The 26,682-nt window shown below is 41.6% G+C and overlaps 1 protein-coding gene across 3 annotated transcripts in view; it reads right to left on the minus strand.

Moving 5' to 3' along the window:
• The window catches only part of GLIS1 (GLIS family zinc finger 1), a 182,241-nt gene that overhangs the window by 70,450 nt on the left and 85,109 nt on the right, over nucleotides 1-26,682 (minus strand). For all 3 annotated transcript variants that reach the window (XM_069023452.1, XM_069023451.1, XM_069023450.1), the window contains exon 4: nucleotides 20,815-21,916. In XM_069023452.1, coding sequence (XP_068879553.1) covers nucleotides 20,815-21,916 — 1,102 coding nt within the window. The remainder of the gene's footprint in view (nucleotides 1-20,814; nucleotides 21,917-26,682) is intronic.

Consider the following 26,682-nt stretch of genomic DNA (forward strand, 5'->3'; position numbering starts at 1 on the left):
TAGCTTTACACAGCAAAAGCATTCCCTCTCCCTGCTTCTCTCCCTCTGCTTTTCCACATAAATTATGTGAACATATCATCAAAACATGATGATTTTTATTTTCATAAATGGGGCCATATGTCAGTTAAAACAGAAAATGTGTGCTGAACTGTGATGTGGGTTACATGATACACTTTAATTGGATGTCACTTTAATGTAAACAGCTTTACATAAAACTCAGCCTAAAAGAAAACTTTTTTAAATTGTCGAATATTAGTTGCTAAACCAACTTGATGCTGCATGTGTCTTTTGCATTGTCTAGTCAATCAAAGGGTACCAGGCACGAAGGGTCTGCATTCTGATCCCACTTGCACCAAAGCAGCCACGGAGACCTTGCTATGGTACTGAGAAGAGGGAGTCAGGGACAAAAGACTTTTTTTGCATAAACATTTTTGCCTAAATTTTCCGTATAAGAGAATTATTTTTTTTATTGCAGATGTCATTTGTTCATCTAAACATTTAACAAGTGCAGTTCACTTGTGGTCATGTCTGTAGGCCAACATCCCTTTTTGCAGTGGGAGAAATCTTACTCTGAACAAAAAACCCAAAAGCCAGATCAAGTACTATATACACACTCACAAAGGCAAAACAGCCAACTTTCCCTCATCCAACACACAACTCCAGCTACCCACATGGAAACAACCTCCATAAACAACATACTACCATAATAATGAACAGCTGAAAATGCCAGGACTAAACAAAATTTTAAAAGGCAGCTTTGGTAATGCTGATAAAATATCAACCACTTATATTGGGAAAGATTAACAAGTCAGTATTTGCTAGCAGATCCCACAGGATTACCATAGTCATTTTCTGTGTGTAAACACAGTAAAAAGCAGTCATGTCTCACCTGCTGCTCTGTGGTAGATGCTGGCAGAGGCTCAATCTCTGATGCCACTGGCTCTGCTAACACAGCAGAGCTCAAATGGGACCTTTTGAATTACACCATCAAGTTCCATTTCAAGTGACAACTCATTCTTACCACCGCGCAGCAACAAACTCATAGTTGAGTATCAGATGTGCAGCTGGATAGCACTTGTGACCTCCTAGAAGTACTAATACATGTCAAACAGAACTGCTGGCATCAACACATACTCACCATAAACCACTGCTGGGTTTATCAAATACCTTTGGTTTCTTGTAGCAATCCATCAGACTTGCAGGAACACACTGCTGTGTAGACACTCTCTAATCTTAAATGTTATCCCTCACACTTAAGGCAGAATCCCACAGCATGGTTAGAAGCATTCCCTATAAGCCAACCCACCAGAATCCATGGTCTGCTTTGTAGGAAAAATACCAGCTACCATTTCTTTGCCTGCAGGTTTTACAGTGAGTCACTGCACCTCAGAGCCACGGCAGGAGCCTGCACGACACCATCCCAGACCTGGATCCTCCTAAACCAAAAGAAGCTGCACGGTTCTCTCTGAGAACCATCCAACACATTTTGGAATTATTTTTAGACCACCAACAAAGCTGCTGGAGAAAAAGGGGAGCAGTGTTGTATTACAAAGCTTCTCCTCACTGTTCCTGTTACTGGTTATTGGACATCATTATGGCTCTTGTAACGACAGCAGCGTAAATCAGCAGGCAAAGGCTGAATAGAATGTTCTATCCTTGTCTCCTGGTGAAAATTCCTGTCCAAAGAAGGGATAAAATAATATATTTGTTTTAAAGAATCACTTTTTCCCCTGAGTTTATTTTGGTTTAATTTAGCAGAATGCATAAAAGAAGGATAAAAAAAATTCATAAAGCCCAGAAAACCACAAAATCCCCTTAAAAAATGAGACTTATGTTCAAGTTTGAAATGGCATAAACAGACATTACAAAAATCATCTCTGTTCCAATCAGAGTCATAAAAATTGTCTTAAAAATTATAAGGCTGTAAAAATTGAAGATGACTGGTTCTGCAGCCCAGTTGGCTCATGCTAACTTAGTGTTTGGTATTCAAATGTAAGTGGCACTGCTGGTTCTTCACGTGCTGCCTGTCCCTTAGGCTTGCTCAGACAGGTCACAGTGAATGTAAGGAGGAAGCAAGTCCATGTGGCTGCTCCCCTGAAGTGTGCAGCACTCAAGCTGACCCCAAATGCAATGCCAGGGGACAGAAGGGACCAGAAAGCCACCTCCAAAGCAATGTGCCTCATGCACTGGCTGGTGCTTAAGGGAAACTTCCCCTCATCACAAGGAAAGCTTAGGGGAGGCGCGTTGCTCTAAAGCATCCTTTTGCACTTGAGTGTCTGCTGAGATGGAAATCATCTTTAACCACATACTGGGGAATGAAAGAATGTTTGAGAATCTTATTTTTCTGGCTACACTGAACTGGGCATCCACTATCTCAAGCCATAAACTACAAAAAAAAGGCAAAATTTCATAATCAAGCTGCTGTAGCCACAACAGCACAGATAGAAAAACCCAAGCCAGAATGGCTTTTATCCCCCGTATCAGGAAGACTTTTGACCTGAGCAGGGCAGTAACAGCCCTGCACCCCCAGAGGACACCAATTGTTCCCTGTAAGTATGTCCAGGTATGTCCATGCAGCACTGCCCAGCTTCCCCAGCAGCTACTCTCACCCGTCTCACACCTCCCCAGCTGCCCATAACTCAGACAGATGATTTTAACAAAAGCTCATTTACACCAGCAGAATATAAATCCCATGCATGGGAGTGGGCACTGCCCCAAGCAGAGTCTCACCAGGGATGGCTGTTGGACACAATATTTATCCCAGACACCCAGAGCCTGCAGCAGTCATCCCCACATGGGTCTGTCCCGGCAGTGGTGCCAAGGCTCATAATGGGAGAGGCATTTTGTCTTTGTCCCTCTGGCACAGCCCTGGCAGGCCAGAGCCCTGCTATTCTTTTATATACCTTTTCATCTAGGCAGCAGGATGCAGCATTCCAGCGTCAAAGAATCCCTCTCAAAACAAGAGTTAGGGTCCAGTTCTGCAGGAGTTCACAGGGATGATTAATTCAGACACTGCAAAAATCATCCCCTTCCAATTATTTTGGAAGTATGGGAGAAAACAACACCTATTGGAGCTATGGAGACGCACTCCCTGCCTCCAACATCACCTGCAGTGTATAGAAGAGAATGAGTACATGAAGATGTGGCAGCACGTGAATGATTTAACTCTGACTTGGTTGTGTGTTGGGCACAAGTGGTGGGATTTGGCATGTGAAGCATGACCCTAATTCAGGGAACATACATCCCCTTCCTCTCTCAAGAACCAGGCTGGGGAAGGGGGTGGAGGGAGTTTGCACATGTACACACGTGTATGCTTACATATAGACACACATGCATGCACACATATATTTATGCTTTAAAATATGCCCAGAATAAAATACAGTTGTCTGAAAAAATTACTAAATCTCTCCTTTATAGCAGCACTGCCAATCCACCACCAGGCATTCCATCTTTCATATAGAATTCAGTAAACATATCAATCCAAATCCAAGAGCCATAGCCAAGGTATCAATAACAGTGACATATTATGAAACTTTCATTCCCTTTCCCCCTCCCCTTCTACCCCAGTAATAACTGTCAGGCGATCCTGGCAATTTCACAAGCATAGCAATGATTCAGCTGGCAGATTTCAGTGGATTATTGTGGCCAATTTGGAAAAACACTCTAATAAGCATTACTTTCCAGAAACCAATATAAATCTGGAAGAGGGGATTATTAAACCCAGGGAAACTATAACAAAAGACATTAATTGCATTTTTGGAAGGAGCTTTTGAATTAAATTATTACCTGCTAGTTTATGAGGAAAATATATAGATAAAACCCACAACCGTGACAAGAATTTATTTATATTGGCCATATATACCATAGGAAATTTACACACCAACACTATGCTCCTTTATGGCATTATATAAGCATATGTATATTTTCAGACAATTAGGATTATGTTGTTTACTCTCACATACACACATATGCACACAAGTGATGGTAAGTAAAGCAAAAGATCAAAGGTAGGAGGGATCACAATGAATTCCAAGCCATGTGTTTCTGTATTTGTACGTACATTTTAAGGTTTCTAGACAGTCTTACAACAGAATACAGCAGTTTCTTAAGCGACAGGACTTGGATAGATTTCTCTAACTTGCTTCTAATTTGCTGCTTACATCTGTTTTTTAAAAATTACCATCCTGCTCCCAAGTCTGTTGGAGTGTATGAGGAGGTTCCTCTTGACATCAGTAAATGCTGGATCAGGCCATTAATACAGAAAGATTAATCACTGCCTCAAACATTTGTGTCTTTGGGAATTGTGTGAGAAGAACGATGGAACAACCACAAGCCATTTTGGAAGTTCCAACACTAAATGACTAAAGGATTCATCCCACTGTTAAATAACAGTTTTGAAAACAAAATAATGTATTCTTACAATAATACGATGTAACCTCTGATTTTCTTATTTTCCCTTTGTGAGACCGTTAGCTCATATAGGTGTTCTTCACATCTCATCTGCATTCTCCTTGTATTTGTCTTTCCAAACATGCAATGAGTAATTCTGGAAGTAAAGGAGAAACTCTCTCCTTTCTCAGAGAACTTAATTCCTCAAAGGCAGCAAAAAGGTAATGTGGTGAGCAAATATTTAAGTAACAAGAGATCTATATAGCCACAAAAGACTAAAACTGGTCATGAAGACTGAATTTGTTTTGGTAAGTTAAAAAAAAGAGCTAGGATTTAATACTCCATTATTATTAATGAACAGACCCAGAACAAACACAGGAAGCCAAGCTCCAAAACAAATACTGCATAGGACACTGCTGCTAAAACCCAAAGTACCAGCCAAGGAGGCAACAAGATCAGAAATATCCAAACAAAACACATGCAGGGCCTGTGGCTGAGCCACAGGACTCCCACACAGCTACCTCTTGCCTTCCTGAAGGGGAAACAGCCCGTGTCCTGAACCCAAACATGATCACCACCCCTCCTATGCCAAGCACCAGCTGTCTACCCCATCTCCGGCACTTCCAAGCCTTTAGGCTTCTATAAATGTAAGTGCTCTTCACAGCTCCTTTCCTGTTCTCCACCAGCTCCCTTCAGAGAGTGACCATTACAAAAGATGGGTAAAAGAAGAGTATTTGAACCCTCTGCTGGCTCCCCACACCGTCCTGGGGGTCAGACAGCCCCCATGGATGCTCACTTTCCCGTAGCATGTGGCTCCTTGCAGGCCTAAGGTGATATCACCCCAGAGCATGCTGATGGGGATGCAACTAAAACATGGGGCCCAAGCACCACTGTCAGCTGTCAGTTTTAGTAATTCCTTAATTAACTAGTACACTGTCCCAATATATAACAAACCATCCTTTACCCACTAATTCTTATCCTAACTTTTTGCTTCCTGGCTGCACCAAGAGCAAAAATTAAAACAATCACCATGTGGTAAAGTTAGAATTCTGCATCCACCATAAAACAGAGAGGGCTGGATTTACAAAGGAAGAAAGGATAAAGGATTTGCTCCCTTTCTTTTCCTTTTAGTACTGCGCATCGATGCATTCAGATAAGACATGCCCTCTCCTCTTGTCACCTCTCAATTCCCAAATGACCACCAGGCATGTGTTGTCTCCTGAATTTGAGGAACACTTGGCTTTCAGTGGGATATGACTGGCTGTAACAAAAGGCAGCTCCAATGTCTTACACTGTTTTGCCCTAAACATTGCAATTACCCTAACATGCAATTACCATAGAATTCACTGAGAAAACAAAGTTCCTGGGTGATTCATGCTACATATTTTCCCTAAACCGGAGCTAAAACCTTCAAAGCCTCCTAAACTGAATCACCAGACTGAATCACCCCGCTTCCAAACACGTGGGGAGCGGCGTTCAGAGGTGCTGTACACAGGAGCTGTGGAAAGCACAGCCCAGGAAGGGGAGGTCATCCCCCTCTGCAGCAGAACCACTCAGCATCTTGGGAACAGGATATTGATTACTGAGCTTGTATCATTCCGGCCTTGGCTGTGCTCCCACTTGTTTGCGGTCAATGGGAATTCTGCCCCTGCTTTCAGCACAGCTGAAATTTGCCTTTAGGAATTGGCAGAGGCTTGAAGTTTGCAGCTGGGAAGGTTCCATGCAGGTGCATGAAGGATGGAGACCCTGCTCTGCATGGAGCCTTCAGGTGGGAACACTGTGGGGAAACACAGGTGTCTCTCCCTCACCGGATGCTCCAGAGTGGACAGGACAAAGCCAAGTGCAGGTGGGAGAACAGCTACAATTCCACCTGGGAGTGCAATGGCCACTCCAGCTGCACACCCAACAGCAGAACTAACTTCTCATCAGCAAGTATTTCTGAAGTTTTAGCAGAAGAATCAGCCCCTGTGCTCTCAGCCCTTCCCCTCACATAAGCACAATGACTTGATGGCCGAAATGATGTGTCTGTGATTTCTAAAATAACATTATGAAACAGTGCTCAAAATTTATCAGAACCAGACTCATGAGTAAGGCCACTGTACACTGATAAATGTAAAGGACTAGGAATCAGGATTTAAAAGCTCACTGTTCTTCATCCTTCATAATCTAAGTGAAAATTGGCTGCAATCAGTCCTAGAAATTAGACAGTCCAGCCACTGTTGTTTACTCGTAATGTCATTTAAGCTACATTTGCCAGCATTCTATATTTACCATTTTTTTAAGTACACACCAGTGTCTTTGACTTCATGGAGGAACAGAGTTGAAACAATGCAACACTTTCAGTGCAGCATTACAATCAAAAGCACTCAATTTAATAGACAGGTTTGGCAGTCTGTTTTGTCTAAGGTGGCTATTTTGCCCAGGTTTTTTTTTTGTTCTTGCTTGAAATGGGTTCCTGGGCAAAGCACCACAGATTTAGAATTACACACTGCCATGTTTTTTAAGGAAAATATGGTTTTGTTTAGGCTACACTTAGATGCTTTCACAATTTGTCTCTGGCAAACCGAGACTGAAAACTCCAGAGTCAATTTGTTTAGTGTAAACTGAAGTAACATCTATCTTAGTAAAGGAAACTTTACAACAAAAGAACCTTCATCATAGTAAGACCTAAGAGCTTTCCCTCTAAAAATGAGGGGCGGCCATGCAATTCTTAACTCACATCAATTCACGAGGCTACGAGCCATGTATTGTTTGGAAGCCATGGGGGTAAATCAAATTATCATGAATGACACTAATGATCCCATACTTGCCTGAACATAATGCACCTTATACAGTCTTACCTTTAGGAATTATTTTTTATATATATAATTAGTATAAATAGCTTACTCCCACTCTTTTGTTGACTTTACAAAGAAATGCATTCAGGTACAGAGTCTGCCTTTCCCAGGTTAATTATGGGAACCAAACCAGCCCTGCCTACCGTGTGAGAAGTCCCCAGGTAATACCTGGGAAAACCCTAAATGCAATAAATGGAGGAGCAGATCATAAAATGCATAAAATGACTACCCTCTACTGGATGGAGCCAGAGCAGCTGAGCTGTGTCAGTGGATCCTCAAAGTTGTGATTTAATACAACTCCTTTCACAGTGGCTGGGATGGGCTTGGGTTTGCACAGCAGCGGATCTAAAGTCAGTTGTCAAAAGGAATTCCTGGGCGATCAGGGTATGCTGTCCTTGGACAAAGCCAGCATTTCTGCTAAGCACAGGTCAATTATAAGCCCAACATACAAAAAAAGCGAAGGTTTTATAATGAGAGAAGACAACCATCACAGACTTTCAGAAATCCAAATCGTTTCTTTGCCTTGCACTTTTGTTTCCCAGCAAAATCAGGCCAGATCCCAGCTGGTAAAAACTGGCAAATTTCCATTAGCCTGTGGGTCATTAACTCTGAAAAAAGGGCAGTTTCAAAACCAGTTTTTTGTATACTGTTAGTTTCTGTCAGCGTTGCTACAAACAATCAAAATGGAAAGTATCTGGTATGACTACAATACCCATTTCTTTCTCTTGCCATTCAGAGATATGTTCCAACCCTGATTTTTGTAAAACAATTGACACATATCAGAAGTTTTATCTGACAAGCTGAAATATTCGACCCAAACTTCTAAGTTTACACGCTCTTGTCTACCTATAACCATCACATACATTCTTCATGGCAGTGCTTTCAGCTGCTAAAGGGAACAACTCATTCAAAATGGCTGGCGCAAACAAAGAGCAAAAAATTGACAAACATAAGCCCAGGTACAGATTTAGCAGAGATGTCTACAAAGGATCTGGCTTCTTTCCCTCTCCCCCAGGTTTGTTTTCCACCATCTGCCTGTGCAGCTCCCACATGCTCAGGGCAGCTGCGCCCTGCTCCCTTCCACAGCCACAGACACCTCCCCAGGGCTTTGGGACACCCACCACTGCACACCAAACAAGCTGGATCCAACACTTAAATTCCACTGCCTGAATTTTGAGGAAGTTGGACTAGGAAGCTGCAGGTGAAGCTCCTGCTGTGCTAGCCAGTCTCTCTCTGCCTTGTTTCACAGCAGAAATGAAACATCCATGTGTCATGGCACAGTGGTTTCTGTGAGGTGTTTTAGTATTCACTGGAATCAATAGTGAAGCTTTGCTTCATGGTGAGGAGAAACTTTTTGTTCTATAAAGGTCAAACCTGGCAAAGGCAAAGCAAAGCAAAAGGCATCTTTCTTGGCAAACTGACTCTCTAGCCAATCATCCCCCATTTCACACCTGCCAGCGTGAAATGCAAGCATCTGTTTCTGAAATGGCCTGAGAGTCTGGCCTGGGAGGACAGTGGGGTCCCCAGCTCCGGGGATGCTGAGCAGCTCTGTATGGGGACTATCCTCAGATACCTCACAGAAACACAAGCAGGACAAAAATATACAGATAACACCTTCAGAGTGCAGACATCTGAAGGCTTAAACTGTTTCCCTGTGCCTGCTAACACACTTCCTTCTCTTATACCTAGTAATGCAGTAATCTGTTTTCTGAGAGTGGCAGGAACGTGAAGTAATTTTGCACTCAAAATTATTCCCTACAATTTCTTTTCCATTTTTTAAAGACAGCCTATCTTATGTTACTCATAGAGTTGGGCATCTTCTATTTCCACTACGAAATTATTCCACTCTAAAACAGACCTCCTTCTTGGGAAACCTTTAGTGAAAAATTAAATTCTCCTTTGCCTGATTTCGTCTGATCACCCTACTTGTTTTCTATTCTTTCCTAAACAAGCCCTCCCTTTTCGTTTCCCCCACCCTAGCCTCAGTTTAATTCCTTTCATCTTTCCTTAAAAGACTGTCTCTCTGTCCCCCTTAATCATTTTTTAATTTCCCATCCTTTAGGCGAGTGCCAAAGATGTTAAAACGAGAAATGGATGCTTGCCATAAAGGAACAGAACTCCTGTAACTCCAAAACAGTTGAAATCATGAGAACTTGCAGGCCATTACCCCATTATGCGAATGGTATTTTTACAGCACTAGAAATGAAGTAATGCAGCTACAAATATTCATGTTTTAAACGTGCTGTCATTCTAGTGGCCCAGCTACAGGCTGCCTGAGAGGTACTAAGGAAGGCTGGGGGTATCACAGGCCCCTGAGAAGAATACCCAAGCTTCACAAAGGCTCCTTCCATTCTGATCCATTTAACTTTGCTCAGTGTTAAAAAGTCTTCCCTTCACAAAGCCCTAAATTTTCTGCTTTTCAATATCCATCTGTGAGGAGAGATGATGCAGAATCCCTCATCCAGCCTTTCCTGTGATGTTCACAGTGTACCTCCAACACCTCTCCCTCTAAATTCAGCAAAGTCTCTTCACACCTGGAAGTATTTCTGATTGTCTTCTTTCAAAATCTGAACAGAAATGGTCGGTGATCAACTGAGATAGCTTTGTCACTTCAGCTCAGAAGCAAGGTATATACAGGAGGAGGTTTGCCAATCTGAAATGTAAAACATGCTATTTACCAACTAGCTGGCAACAAGACTTACTCTGACTAAGCTAGTGTGCTCTGTGCATCTGATCCATGTCTGGCTCCTGGGTGTTGTCATCTTTTCACTCCTTGGCCTTGAAGACAAAGCATGACCTAAAAATGTTCAGTTGAACCAACGTACTGTGAACAGTGAACTCTGAGATCACCACGACCATGCAGTTAAAAATGTCATTATGTTTGAGGATATGCAGGAAGATAAAACCCCATGAGTAACTGCGATACTTAAAAATATTTTCACACAATCTGCTTTTTTTCTGATCTCCCATGTCTTTTCTGAGGGGACAGTTTATTACATGGAGGCAAGTGGGCAACATGTCAAGCAATAGATGTGGTTTTGTTGAGAGCACCCCACACTGAGTCAGGTCTACTGCTGTTTTGTGAGTGCGAGCAAGTACCACAAGGTACATCTCTTGCCAGATCCCTTCTCCCTGCAGCACTTGAATGTGTTTTCAGGCATCATGACTTGTGCCATTCCAGAAGCAGCCCCCTGGGCCTTGTTTTATGTGGAGACAGTTTGCTTGAGGTCCACAGGGAACTGGGTTGAGACTGTGTCTCTTTGTAAGGAAAGCAATTCCTACAGCTGGCTGGTTCCTGAGCAAAGGCAGGCAAATGTAGCTGTACCCAATTTGAAATCAAGGGGAAAAAGGGCAGGACTTGTTTCACAGGACTGAAAGGTCCTGACTTACAAGTAACAGTGTTGACAATACACCTCTCCCGAAGGCACAGAGAGGTGCTCTGTGCCTCTGGGTGTACTGAAGAGTTATTGTGAGGTGGTGCCTGGGCTCAGTGACCCAGATGGCCCCACCAGTTCTGCCTTGTGTTTTCCTTTTTGTAATATTCCATCTTCCTCACCCTCTCACTGAAACAGGGTGAAATCATATCAACATGGATACAGCAGATTAGTTTTACAAGGTTCCCACCAGTCTGACATTCATCAGCTTTCTAATCTCGTGGTAACACAATCCCTTTTACAAGTACACGCTCAGGCAGCGCTCGCGCTCTCAGGCCAAGGGCTGCAGGTTAAACTGATACCCAGGTCCTGCATTCCACCAGCTGCTGATTGACTGACCCTGTTCCTGACATTCCCAGGGCCTGGCAGCCCTCCATGCAAGGGTTAAAGGGAAGTTGTAAGTAACAGTTCTAAAACACTTGGAAGCATCTCCTTGAATCAAAACCATTTCATAAAAGGCTCTCTGCCAGGCAATAAAGTATTTTTTGATGGACTCTTATTTTATCATTATCCATGTAAGAAAAATGTATTGCAAGAATCCCAACACAATTCAGGGAAGTAATCATTTGCAGATTTAGTAGGCATTCTCAATTGGCAAAAATGAAAGATTTATTGTAGGCATGATGAAACAAAGAGCAGTTGTGCAAACTTTACTGAGCTGGATTATGAGAACATGCTTTTTCCATTTCCCACTTTTAAATGCCTTGGATGCAGTTTCAAAAGACAGATCAAGATCAATTATTTAACACTGCAGCTCCACAGTACCTGAGCGGAGGATCTCTTCACACATATGTTATCTGTACACAACAATAAAAGAAGGAGATGGAGGGAAGACACCGATATAGACAACTAGGGCAGACTTTGAAATAAAACTCCTATTGTTCCTTGACTCCACAATCAGCCAGGGATGTAAATAGAAAAGTCAGGCACTGACAAATGTCTGTGATTAAATGCACAGCTATTTGAAATGCAGACATTTCTGACTTAACCAAATACAGAAAATATAGATGTCCTTGAGACAGAACACAGGGCACTAAATTGTCTACAATGGTGACATTTTCTTTGAAAGCCACAGTATAGCTGAATAAAATCACTGTCTTGCACACCTCTAGCCATGAGAATAATGTTCTGAAGTAGAAGGGATTTTCTGGTCAGCAAAGGTATAGAGTCTCACACCAACTTTACAAAATACATGAAAGAGAAAATACTTTGGGGAGGAGGGTATCTGTTCCTTGCCTTTTCTGCTGTTCTTTACAATGATACCAATTTAAACAGGGAGAGAAAGTAGCAGAGTAATTTGATTTAATTCAACTATATCTGGAACTTGGGCACAGGAGTCTTTACCACACAGGAAATGCTGTAGGCAGGCAAAAGCTTGAAAGAACTTTTGAGATTCTCAGCAGAAGGAACGATTAGAGATGCAAAACAGCGTTATGGGCACATTAAGTTATTGGCCTCGGTATCTCACTGTGATTATTCACCCTCACTGTGCTCCAGAGAAATTTATTTCATTGTACTTGTAAGAAAAGGAGATCTAAGGTGACAATATCCCAAAGTGTACATGAAATTTCACTAACTCAGTTCCTGGTCTGAGAGGAAGAGGACCTCAACTTCAGAGGTGCCCTATTAAAGCAGGGCACCCCCAAAACAAAGCTACCCCAAACCAGGCCTGCTCTTGGAAACAGCTCAGGGTGAGCTGTCAGATGCCAGTAGGTCACATTTTGATATATTTAGCTTTACCAGCACATTGGTTTTTTACCAGGCCCACTGGACTACTTGCAAAACGAGCCAGTGAAGGTTTCAGAATGTGACCCTGCACTGTGCAATGATGGCTTTTCATTCCTCATCTGTATTAAAGGCCAATTGCTGCTGGTTTGCCCCAAAGTAACAAACAAATGTGTCAGTCACATTGAGAACTGAGATACTGCATAAATGACTGCATAAAGTTTTTAATGTGCACTAAATTCCTCCTTCTCCCCCGAGACTACACTATACAGCCTCTCTGTTGCCTACAAATGCAGATTAACGTTTTTATTAAATGGCATAGGTTTCACTAATACAGAGTATTAAAATGTATTGGCCTAATAAGAAATATTATTAAGTATATCGCTGGCACGGTTTTTAAACAATATTTAATTTTATGGCTTTTTAATTTGACCAAGCCCTCTGCCAGGTGATACAAACTATTTTTCCTTCTTTAGGTTAATCACTATTGAGAGAGGCCAAATCACTGAGAATTCTGAACAATTCCTACCACTTTTAATAACCCCCACAGAACACATACAAAGGAATAAAATAAAGCCAGGCACTTAACCTCAAGAAACACAAGCGCAAATACTTTGTTTAAAATTGTAGAACTTAGAAGATCTCCACCAAGCAGCCAAGTTGTCCACCAAATGACAGGATTAATAATACTCAGATGCAAGGGGTTTTATTATAAATTAAATTTCAAGGGGTAGAAAGGAAATTCTTCTCTCATTGCTCCTAGGTATTAGGTAACTGCAGACTGCCTTTAAACCACTGAATGCACCACGCTTTCCCAGATCTTCTGGAGACAACTCACCCTCCCCCAAAATGATGCTGGATCCTGCAGAATTATGGTTTTAGGACACAGCTTCTGGACACATCTTTGAGGTACTCGTGAAGTGTATTAAGATATTCCTACAGGAAACAGGTAGTTCACAATTACATTTCCTGCTCTGTAAAACTTCTTAGTAGAGTGGAGAATGCATCTGACTAGTTGAGGGTGTATCACTTATCTTTACTACTGTGCAAATTTAAACAGTAAAACCAATGGATGATTCACTCCAAGGCAGGAGAGACTGTGAGAAAGAAACCTTGTCACACTTTTGCTACATGGGAAATGGTGAGCTACAGAAATCCTGAACAGTTATTGCAAACCCAGTGCTTACAGACTGGAAAGCCTTTCTCCTTTTTTGCTCTTCAGATGTGATTATTTGATAAAATCCATTGATCTGCATGGCAAAGAAAGTGATCTTGTGGTGCAGCTGGAATGAATTGGGAGTTAGGAGGCTGTTTGTAAGACATCTTCAAAAGGTGATGCCCCATGAGAGGTTTATAGGTCTGTGCTGAGACTGGGGTTTGAATAAATCTCCGTGTAGAGTTTTATCCAGAGCCAGGCCACAGAAGAGCTGGAAATAATTCCGAGTGTCTTAATATGAGAAAGAATCACTACTTGCTGAGTTTTGTGGGACAAGAGGATAAAGATAAAAACACGGTATCGAGATGTCATTTTTGTATGCAAACTAGGCAAAGGGAAGGGAAAGGAGCCTAGAATAAATTTTCCAAAAAAGACCTGGGAGACATGCCTAGAAGTTTGTTTGGCAGCCAGACATGGTAGGTCACAACTAATAAATTTCACTTTTCAAAGCTGGGCATACTTCAGCCTGTATTATTTGATAAAGAGCATGAATGACTTTGCTTGGCATGGAGGAGTTCTGGTACAACTACCCCTCCTGTGTGCCACAAGGGTGCCAGCAGCACAGTCCTTGCGGAGAACCACTTTTAATATCAAACTGTTCCCTTCCTTTAAGATGCTCTCTGTCAATCAGACCATTGTCAGGTATTTGCCAAAAGCTCAGTGTTTCGGATTTTGACAAATATCTGTGCCTTTGTAGGAAAGTGGACAATTTTCCTTGTATTCAAATCAGGTCACAGTTGGAACTGTGGTACAAAAATATGTGTTTCAGTAGCCAAATCAGAACGCTGAAGAATGAAGAAAAGATAAACCAGTCCAGGATGAGGTGAAATATAATTGATTGGGGGACTGTACTAACAAAATAAAAATACTGAATAAATCAATTGGGAAAAGCTTTTAAACAAAAAAAAGTGTCTTTGTTTAACCCTTATTCATTCTGAAACAGAAAGTAAAAAACGACGAGTTAAAATAGTGACTCATTTCCAAAAGAGCACATTGTCTATAAAATGTCAGTAGTAACAAAATCCTCCAGTCCTGTTCACTGTCCCCCATCACTTGTTCTCCAAATTGAAGGTGACCCAGATTCACTAATGGCTTTCTTTTCAGAGCTTTACTGTGATACTACTACTGGTTTGAAAAACCTGGTGAAATACCTAATAAAATTTCTATCATGGAGGATGGAAATTAATATCCATGCTTTTGTCACAAGGCTATCTGTTCCCTAAACGTGTTCACTACCTGCCTATCACCTTACCTTTAGCAGATACCAGGTATTGTTAGTGGAAATTGTCCAACACTGTGAGAACCGTAATAGTGGCAATTAATTACTATATCCTATGGCAGGGAGTTCCACAGGGGGAGTGCCCACTATGTTGTGGTGATATTCCTGTTAATATCCCACTTTGTTTCTTATTTAACACACTGAATGAACAGCAATACCTACACACAGTCACCAGATCTGTATAAATGTATCAGGAAATCTTCAGCATTAGTATGTTTTAAACAGGTCCCAAATTACTTAATAATTTATCAGGTCAAATGAAATTAAACCTAGTGGAATTAAATGTTCTTGTAGGATAAATAAAGTATGTATTTGAAAGCCTCCTCCATGGAAACTTCATGCTATACCTCTAACTACCATAGTCCATTTCTCAGATCTCTTCAGTGTCCTGTACAACATTTTTAAGGCACACAAGTGAACTTGAAAACCATTCTGCATTCTGGCAGCAACACTCAGAATTTACTTCATTTTAATTTATTTAGATTTATGCAAAAAAACCCCCCAACCCTGGAAGTAACCTAACCTATATCAGACTGCTAGAAAGTAACAAAAAAGGCAGCCAGCCTTGCTTGGTCAGAGCACAATTCCATCAGGTCCAGCATTCTACACCATTTTTCTATCAGCCTGATAAAACAGATGCACCTCATAGAATGTCCTGAAGGCCAGCAATCCCAGGACCAAACTGGGAGCCTGATAATCCTTCAGGAAAACCCTGGCAGCTCCTCCCTCTGCAGCCCAGCTCAAGAGGGCAGGTCTCAAGCCCTAAGGGCAGTGCAGGGCCATTGCACTGTACTCATCTGCAGTTCTGTCCTACTGTACTGGAACACGGGACAATCCCATTCATAATGGAATCTGGGCTCAGTAATTTCTACTGTTTTTGCTCTGCAAGATCTGTTAGTGTGGAGCTTTCCTGTGGGCAGACACGAGTTCAAATTCACCAGCTGGCTGAGCATGAGCTGAGAGAGGGCCAAGCCTAAAGCCAGCCTGCCCTCCAGTGCTGGGGCACGCTTAAACCCATTTGTACTGCTCTGGAGTCTGCAGTGGGCTTTGCAAACAAACAAACATTGTGTTTCCACAAAACCACTGAATTGCTGTCTGCTCCTCTAATCAGAGTGTTTTTATGCTGAGCTTCCTTGACAGTATCGGGAAATGCCATCAGAGACCTAATAAAAAGAGAGATCTCTGCTGAGGCAGCTTTGATAGAATGGATGTTTCCTACTACTGACTTCAAAGGAAACAAAGCGAGCCTAATATTATTGTTGTTTTTTTAAAGCACTCCTTTGGCATCAGTGCATGACACCCTCCACTCCAAAAGCTGAAAATACTTTCCAGACTTCCACAACATTCCCCTGAGTCAGGCATGGAAACTCATTGTTTAGGTGAAGTAACTCACAAGCCGATAAGCTGCTGCACACAGACCGATTTTCCCCACAGATGCAGGGCTGTCCCTGAGACTCCTCTGTAGCTGTAACTCTGTAGAAAATCTCATTTCTCACCCTGCTTTGCTGGACACATGCTCCCCATGGACTGCAGACAGCATCAGACTCAACATCTACTGAGAACAGAGATTCCACGCTGGTCTCCTCAGAAACAGAAGCAATAATACTAATCTGCTCCACAGGCATTCTCCTGTATTCCCAATAACCAGGTCGCTGCCCATGAAGTGTTACAGATGCAGCCAAGCCTTCTGATGAAAGCTCTCACACACTCACATCATGTCAAACCACCTGCGTCAGAGACGTGCGGTAAAAAAATAACAGGAAGTTCAGCCAGAGCACAATCTTTTGTGCAATCTGTACAAAAATCTGTTTCATAGGTGAATTGCAAATTGTTAGTTTGTGTGAAGTGGTGATTGGAACACAAGATCTGCACTGGAATGCTGGAATTGCCTAAAGACACCTTTAGGCAAGTTACTTATCTTCTCTGTCTCAATTTCCCCATGTTTAATGCAGTACCTATGGTGTCTCAGCCTTAGGGATTCAAAAGAACTGACTACAAACAGCACAGGTGCTGAATTTCACTGTGTACAATACAGCACCCAAATAATTCCATTCAGACTCCTCCCAAACTGAGCATGGTGAATATATACATGAAAAAAAGATTCTGCTTCAAAGTCTTAATTCTCTAGGCAAACACACAGAAACAGGTCTAGGACACACGCAGGAGGAATTTGTTTCTTTGAAATACAAAAACTGAAGACATTAACAATAAATATTATCCCTGTCCAGCTCCTTTCATGGATATCACATACATTATGATACCCAATTTCTATAAACACTAATTACACATGTAGAAATTACACAAAGATAAATCATTTACCTTGATCCTGTCTGGGGAGGCCCCTGAGCACATATGAATGCAGCGATGGGAACATATTTTCTACTCGTTATGAAGCCACAAGAGTGCAAGAGGGTAAACTAATAAGCCAAGCACAGATTTGTCCAAATCAAACAATTCTAGACAACTAAATGAGCAGCTCTGTATTTACATTTGCAAGCAGAGGCTTAAACCAAGGATGCAATATCTGGAGATCAGCACACTTCTACTCACCAAAGTATTCGAAGAACTGAAAGGCAGCAAAAGATGCAGTTATGAGAAACTTTTTCTCTTCTTTTTTTTTTTTTTATAAAAACCATTTAAGCTTGCTAATTTTTGCTGTCTCAGACAATCAAAATTCCAATTGTCTGGGACATCAAATCTAAAAAAGCATGAAATTAATCTTCAGAAGTTAAAGTCTTAAAGGCATTGCATCATTATTTTTGTTGGATATATTTTTGATTATAATGCAGATGAACCCCAAATTTAATAAAACTAAAATAACATGAGTTAAGTATGAAACATAACAGGATATTGCAAAGAGATTAGGTAGTTTCCTTTAGACTACTTGCAGAGCTCAAGGAAAAACCAAACGGAGGGACACAATGACAAGAAGGCACTGCTTAATTAGAATATTTAACAGAATATGAAAACAGAATATTCATAGTACTGGCCTTGGGAATAGAACACAGTGAGCAGAACACAGACCCGAAACATCAGCAGTGCTCCACACCAGATCCTGTTTTGCCTGTTGCCTGTCTGTAGTAGAGAAAGAAGCAGGCTTGCTAAATTCAAACCAGCTGCAACGATGAGAGTGTTACAGTTGGACTGAAGGAAGCTTACCTCATGAAAGTATTGTGGAAACTGCTGTTGGAAAGATAATAAAAGGATTAACTGCAGTTTTAGTGAACCATTTACTTTTCAATCAAAATGTCTCATGTATTTCCTGTTCTCAAGTAGCTTGAATTCCAAAATTCCTTTGTCTATTACAGTACATAGTAGCAAAGCCTGTCATAAGAAATTAATAATTTTACATGGAAAAGTACTTTTATGTATGAGGGCGGGGTGCTGCTCACTGTTAGCTTCTCCTGAGCAGTTCATACCTAGTCAGGCAGTAATCTTACAGGGAAGAATTAGATCGAGGGCTTAAAAAGAAAGTACAATGGGTAATTGTGAACAGTGAAAGAAAATCTCCACTACAAATACCAAGAGATGCAAAGTTACTTTAACAGAGCTACAGCAAAAACGAAACAAAATCTCAGACCTCTACAGACAGAGGATGAATTGCCTTCTTAATTTGCAGGAATAACAGCACAATAATTACCACATCAAAAGAAAAGCCGTCATTTGAAATGGCATGACATCACTGCACAATGCAAAACTGAACAGCAACCCCTGTTTCATGTGGAATGGAATGGAATCCACTGGGCAAATAATCCCCCGCTCGGTATCAGCAACTTTAAGGAACTGTGCTGCAGCTTTGGATCCTGCCCCTGCTAGATCAAGCTCTTTCCAGGGTAGAAAACTAAATTTGCAAAGAAGACATGGGTTTTGTGTATTCTCTTGGATACACTTCACTCCATGCAGAATTTCAGACTGCAACATTTAATACACGATACCTCTGCTGACAGTGGAAGGCTCTTACTGTGGGAATAGAAGAGTTAACCCCAGGTTGAGCAATGTAGAGCTCCCAATTCTGATTGGGCCATTCCATGTATGGGAACAACTACAGTATCTGCTCCAGTAAAAGAGATCTTTATATACTTACGTGCCAAGGCTATATACATATGCCATAAAAGCCACCTGCAATATCAGATGCAAAGGTTTTTCCAACCTATTCACAAAACCTTCAAGTGTTATCAGAAGCTGATACTTTAATGCAGATGAAATTAATTGAAAGTAGGACATTTTTAGCATTTGCTAAGATATTACATCATTTAGTATCTCTGGTTTACCATGTTTTCTGTAGGAATGGGAACGTAACATTAGAAATCTGCCATACAATACCTGTTAAATATGCATTTTTCAGGAAAAGAGACAAGTTCCCTTACCCACACAGTCTACTGATCTTTCAGCACCACAGGAAAGCTAGGGCTTCATGTTTTAAGTATCCTTTCAGTTTACTTACCTACACTTTTGTTTGAAAAGAAGCAAACTTGCATTATCCTTTGATGATTTGTAACTAAATGAAATTGATGCAGGGGAAGATAAATTCATTTGTATGTTTAGAAAATGTGATTGAGCTACTTCTGGAATTGAACCAGTCAACTCCTGCTTTTATAGGAAAAAGAAACACGTAAGTCTTAGAGTGTTTCCATTTTTTCTTGGACAATTTGATGGTATTCTCTAAGTACATGCACTGCTTCCAGTATTATCTTAGGGAATACCCACTACACAGTGCAGACATTAAGAAAATGTTTTTCATTTATCCAACGGAAGTAAAATGATAATCAGAACAATCACTTACAGAGAAAATTTTCTCTGCAAAACATTTTTAATACTCTTGTTTTCTTCCTTTTTCCTTCCATAACCATCACAGGCCTGGAAGCTTTTTCTATAAACATTCTTTCCTATTCCTCCATAGAAAGCTACAGCTTGCCATGGAAAAGTTTGTCATGATCTAACTTCCTTACAAGCATTTTCCATTGTATCATGCTCTGATCAAAACAATAAAAGAGACATATAGCTGAAAATTCTGCCTATCAGGAACCCCAACCTGCTGCCGTAACCATCCCCTTTGTCTGGACTTATTTGTGCGGGTGTGTGCATGCACACGCATGTGGGTGTTACAAATGAGACTTTCCAAATTTCATGGCCCAATTTGGAAGTTTATGTCAAACTTGTTTTGCTTCATCTGCTTCAGTCAGGGTCTTATATCATTGTTGTTTCAAACATGTGGAAAGCTTAATGGAAGTCATTAACTTTTATTTTAGTTTGGCCATATTGTCATCATGGTGGGCAGATGCAGAGATGGTGTTATTCCCAAGATCCTCTTTTTGGAACACTGCTGTTGTTTACATCTTCTTGATCAGAAGAGAACAATGGTTTTTACTTATTTTAAAAGCTCTGTTTTGCAAATTAAAAAAGCCCCTAACAACCTTTGAAAATGTAATTAAATATATTCGTTTTATTCTTTTAACTGTTTAAAATCCTTCAACAAGTTTCTTTTTTTGGTCTAAACTACCATTTGAAACTTTTGCACTCACAACTCTATGGGTTATTGTTCAGTTGAAGGAATGAAAAGAATTTCATTAGATGTGTTTTATGTTTCTTGATTAAAAATGTCACCCGAGGCTCAGTGACTTTGTTTTACGTTAAATGACGGCTGTGTGCTTTGATCATCACTTTATTAGTGGTTTAATGAATATTAAAAAAACAAAGCACTGTATTAAAAGTTAAGCTCTTATATACGGAAACTGAATCCCTTTTCCAAGAACTACATTATTTCTTACTCAATCATTTCCTTCTAGATTAAGGTTTTTTCCAATTCTCCTTTAGCCTGCTACAGACTAAGTTACAGGAAAGCACAACAATTATATTGGAATAAGATCGAAGAGGGAGCAAGAAAGAGAGCAGTGCAGTTATGTTTCTATTCAAACAAATATAATCCAGACTTACCATGCACTTGTTTGGTTTTTCTCCAGAGTGAACCCTCATATGAATCAGCAGTTTGTAACGAGCATTGAAGGGTTTATAGCGGCGGACACAGCCTGCCCAGAAGCAAGTGAAGTCCTCTCCTTTCCTCTGGTCAATGTGAGTCTTTTCTATGTGTCTGACCAGTTCGTCTTGTTGGTCGTAAGTGGCACTGCAGTCAATCCACTGACAGACCTGCTTGCCACTGCTGAGGTCCTGCTCATCGCCGTCACTGGGCTGCAGGGACTTGGGAGACATGGAGGCGTTGAGGTGAGGCAATGTCCCTGGGGTCTGGCTGAGCTGCTGGTGGAGGTGGTAAGGGGGAGGCAGCCCCTGGTGATGGCGAAAAAGATCAGCAGTGGAGGAATAATCGTCAGCTGGTTCTTGTTTTAAGAAACTCACCTTCTGGGTGCTGTGCGAGGAGTTCTGGTGAGGAAGGCTTGTACCATTCATCATAAGGCTGAGGCTGCCATTCTCCTCGACTTGCTGCATTTGTATCTGCTCACAGTCACCTCTGTCACATTCAGCAGAAAGAGGTACAAGACATGCTGGAGGGGAGGGAATACTGCAAGGGTTTCCAGGCTGAGAGCAAGATTGGGGCTGAGAGGATTTTTGAGCACTGTGATGACTGATCTCCACAGGATGAGAGGAAATGCCAGCTGAGTTAGCTCGCAGTCCATTCACACAGGTGACCAGTGACGTCTGCGACGTGCGGATGATCGCTGTAATATCGATTCCTTCGGCTGAAGACGGCACAACAGAGATGCATCTCTTCTTCAGGTTGCTTGTTTGTAGCCTGGCCGAGTGCTGAGGGGTGCCAAGTGACAAAGAACCCAGGGAGGAGCTGTGTTCATTATTAAACAAGTAGGATGAAAGTGAATTTGTAAAGCTATTATTCATTAGGTCTAGTTCAGGATGCAGACTACCGGAGGCTCTCAGCTCCATCCCCTCTGTAATCCTCCTATGTGTGGAAGCCTCAGACAGAACCTTATAATCACTGGGGCATTCTTGTTTAATGTGCTGAGCCGGGTTACTTCCATTCAGGCATGGAGCAGCAGAATCTACTGTGTCTTGAAACCTGGGTGACCTGCAATACAGTTTTCATTAACCATCACTAACCACCACACAAGTTTATGATTTTTGTACAAGACATAACACTTGTTAAGCCCTGCGGAATGGAAGCACGTGCTCTCTGCTGAATGTTGCCTGTCTAATGCAGCAATTACATCAAAAAGATCTGTAATGCTTCCTCTCCACCCTGTGTAAAGACAGCATCGTTTTACACTGGATTAATTTTACACACTGGGTTACACATGGAACAGAGAATCTTCCCTCCACTGCCACAGGCAGTTCATCAATTACAATCGAGGCTTTCAGTGCATAATAGATTGGGCAAAACAACAGCTGAGAATGAAGTTTGAGAACATTGGGCATTTTTGAATTATTCAAATATTGTCATTTTACTCAGAGCGCACTGGGAAAATGCCTTGGCATTCTTGTTGACACAAAAAAGGCTAGCTGAGCTTTGCTTACATGTCAGAGACATGCTTTCCTTTGTTAAATTAAAAAAGGAGCCAGATCACTGGAGAAAAAAGGAATACAGCAAAAGAACTGCTTGCCATCAAAGAGCACTCCAGAATCAATGTGAGATCAGCTGAGTATTTACTTCCACAAAATAAGAAGTTCACAGCCAGTAAATTTAAAATGGCAGCCTATGTACTCCCATCTCCATTTTTCATAATAAAGAGTACATGGGACTGTAAATCACAAATCTCTCCTGCAGAAGTGATTTTTCATCTTTTTTGATGTGTGTTGAATCCATTCACTGAGGAAGCAGAACCTTGAGGAACTCCACAAAAGACTTTTCAGAAAAGCACTGCATTAGGAAACATTTCCTCCTAACATTTTCTTCCAAGCAGTTAGCAACTGGTTTATGGCTTAAAATAAAACATTTTATCTCAGCTATAAACATTTACTGTGGATGATCCAACTGTGTGTTTTTTCTTGGGACCAGAGGGTGTTCCTTACATATCCCTAAAGCATGGGAGGGTTTAACCTATGGCTTCATAGTGCCAGACCAAGGAGAGGAAACCATACATCTGTGTGCAGGAAAGCTGTACCTGAGCTAATAAACCCTCCAGAGAAGTGCCCCGCGGCTCTTAAGCTGACATGCTCCACATAAATGAATTTTGTGCTTTTCTCATGCTAGCACCACAAAAGCTGAAGAGAAGCCAACCATTTGGCACCTTGTGTGTGACACCGCAGCTAAGACAGATCTGACACATTTTAAAGCATGAAACGTGTACATAAAAGTATTTTGGACATTTATACACTAAACAATGAAGCTGCTGAATAAACTGCATTTATTTTACACCTTAGATGATTTTATCGCTATTATTTCCATTAATCCATCACTAATATTAAGATGGGAAGCTGGGATGACTTCTAAAAGTTCCTTGGTAACAGCTCTCAAAAGAACATAAAGGGCTGGGAAAAAATAACAACAATAAAAAGCTTCAAAAATACTTCCTTCCCATGAAATTACAGTTGTCAAAAATTGACACCTGTCTGAGGCACACAAGTGGCAACACTGCATTCACTACTGACAGGTTTCTAAGCTCTAACAGGGCTTAATATAAAAAATCCCTTTAAGATCATGAGAGAAGTTAAATTCCCCACCATTCACTGATCTAGAACAATCAGATTGTTCACTTGCCACCAGAAATTTTAAAACAGTACATTTAAAAATTTTAGAGGTTTCCTTAAACCATTATTTATAATTTCTCCCTTTAGGTTTGCACAGTTGTTCTCAGGGTAAACTTAAAGCACCTGTTTCTGCAGATGGTAAATTTATATTTAAAAAAACCAAACCAAACAACATTCATACATTATTTTTTAACATTTACAGAACAATATGTCCGTAAAATATGTGGCTTAAGTATACTTTTATTGCACATGTTTGGGAAACCCTGCTCAGTAGAAAGCGTGGTGGTTTAAACTCATTCTGAGAAAGGCTTTACAGCATGCCATGCCAGGCACAGCATTTCCTATTACTTGGTTTCTGCTGCATGAAAACTCTTCTAAATAATTCAGTTTGTATCATAGTTTAGTGGTCCCAAAGCCTCAGGCTAAAGTAAACACAACACATTTCCTACATCACATAAAGCTAACCCAAGCCTTACATTTCAGCCTGTGATAATTGGGGTCATATTATTAAGCTTTATGTAAAGCTCTCATCTTGCCAGAAATCCATGAGAGAAGTTTGGTTTTTGACTAAGCTGGAGTCAATGCAGAGTACCTGCAGGATGGACATAAACACCCCTGTCCTGAGAAATACCAGGTTTCCAAAACCCCCAGGAACAGTGACCTGCATTTCCAGCACAGGATCTTACTCAGAGCCAAGACTGTACTGGTGTGATGCTGCAGTGCTGATTCTGAGACACATAAAAGACAGTTCTGAACCAAAAGACAAGCTGGAATGCCTTATTTCAAAAGCAAATGGGATGAGGGCACTAAATTCATGCTTCCCATTGCCACAGACGTGTCTTATTCATTCTCTGCCTACAAAATGATAAGCACAGGCTGCTTGTGCAGATCAGAACCAAGTCCTCTCCAGGACCTGCAATTTTTATAATGTATATTTTTATACATTATACATCCCATGTTAGTTAACTCTGCTGGGAGAATCTGACATTCCTTCAATTTCCCATTGTTTGAGTGTTGGGGTACCTGATGTCAAGGTTGCATTAATGCAAATTTCCTGTATTCCTGGTAGAATTTTGCCATCACTATTCTACAGAAAGCTCTGCTCATTCCTCCCAGTCCTGGGGGGGTTGGAGGGAGAAGGGGCACAGAGACAAAATCAATGCAGGAGCGACACAAGGTGTCTGGCAGCCAACTTGCAGGGTGGCTTCCTCTTATATCCACTGACTCTTTGCCCATGGCATCTTGCTGTTGTCAGGGAGCAGATTCCAGACCTGGTACCCACAGGCTGTGCTGGCCATAAAGATTTCACAATCTCTGGACAGCAGCCAAACATAAATGCATATGAAATAAACAGGCAAGATGAGAGGGACAAAGCAGAGCAGGACAGTGTAAGAAGCACCGTGTGGACACACAGATCAGCTTGAGCAGCTCTGGACAGCTTCCAGATAAGCAATCCTGGAAAGAGAGTGGGGTCAGCAGAAGAATATACCCCACAACCCTCTCTTCAAAGGGAGCATCCATGCACTAGGGATGGACAGTCTAAGGGAACAGAATTGCTGCTTAAGATCATGAAAGCTGAGTGTAAGGCCTTTGAAGAGTAACAGCAGCCTCTCAGAGGATACTGAGGCAGTGTTTCCTAAGAGACTCCCTTACGTGGTAATTGGAGCCAGAGCACGAGGCCAGTAGCACCACGCCAGAAGCGCTGCAGTTCCCAACTGCCCTCAGAGGAAAAGATGACTGTATCTGAAATCTCCGGATTATTTACAAAACATACATGCCTTCAATTGCCACTGGAAATGTGCACCTGGTGATTACTGACAGTTTTAAGAAGCTGGAGGGGATTGCTCTGCTGCACATCCAGGGACCCCGTGCAACAGTATCCGAGCGCTCTGATGTCTTCCCTGGGTTTTACATGCTGGGCACTGAGCGCAGTGTGGGCGGGTTTGCCGTGGCTGATAATGGATTATTTGACAAAAGGCCAACATTAGCTGTGTGCTGCCTCCAGCTGTGGTGAGGAAGGTATTGGGACTTTTCCAGTCCCACACACACTGCATTCACAGATAGAATGTAGCAGCAATTACTCTGCACAACTTAAAAGTTATTAACTGAGTGGGAAAAAGGGGCCAGGAAGAAGAGGGATCATGATTCTTTGACTAAGCAATCATCGCTAGAATACAGTTTAAAAAGAAGGCAATTTTGGGGAGAAGCTGAAGGGGATACCTAGTTTCAGTGCATTGAAGGAACAAAAGAATAAAAACAATCAAAACCCCAAATCCTGAGGGAGATTTTTGATTGCTAGGGAAGGTGCTCCCTGGCTTTTCCTTGGATGTTCCATAACCTAGAAATGCACAGTGGTTCAAAGTTCTACCCAGAGACACTGTTTGAATTTGTGTCTCCCTTTATTTCTGTGCTGGTCATTAGAGCTGGGCAGAACAACCAAAGACAATTTGCCCTGATTTCCGTGTGCTCCAATATCTGACAATTCCAGCCCTACTTCTCTCATCCATTTTCTGATGAAGGCTGAGATCTGGGAAGGCACAGAGCACCTTTGGCTCCCACTGACTTCACTCCTCTCCTGGGCACTCACTCCCACCTCAGTTATATTCTCCTGTTTTCAGATCTTCAGGGAAAGACCATGAGTTTTCTGTTACTTGCTTGTCAAGAACCTTTAGCATCACAAACACCATGAACAGAAATTGTCTGAAATGCTGTCCACCTTCTCTCAAATGCCAAGGTTTTGGCTGTGTGTCTCATGAAAAGCACTGTGATATAATGAGACACTGTGTTGATGAGGACCACAGAGCAGAGCTGGGCATTGGCTTTACCTTGCAAATCCCATGCAGACAAAAGCACTATTAGCCAGGTGGACATACAAGCAGAGCAGGACCAGTGGGACACAAAAACAACCTGTAATGGAGTGGAAGGGTCCTGTAGGATATTCTCCAAACATTTCCTAACTTAGAGGCAGCAGAGTCTCAAAGCTTTAGACCATGCCACAAAGCAGAGGGGAGGGAATCAGGCCTATCACCTGCTGCTTTCTCATGTTATGCAGCTGACAATCCTTTATGTTGTTCTGGGAATCTTCTTCCAAATGGGGGCTGGAAGGGGTTCATATTTCTGAGGGAGGGTACTGTGATGCCAGGTATG

This window comes from Aphelocoma coerulescens, chromosome 8 (genome assembly GCF_041296385.1).
Source record: "Aphelocoma coerulescens isolate FSJ_1873_10779 chromosome 8, UR_Acoe_1.0, whole genome shotgun sequence".
Taxonomy (NCBI): domain Eukaryota; kingdom Metazoa; phylum Chordata; class Aves; order Passeriformes; family Corvidae; genus Aphelocoma; species Aphelocoma coerulescens.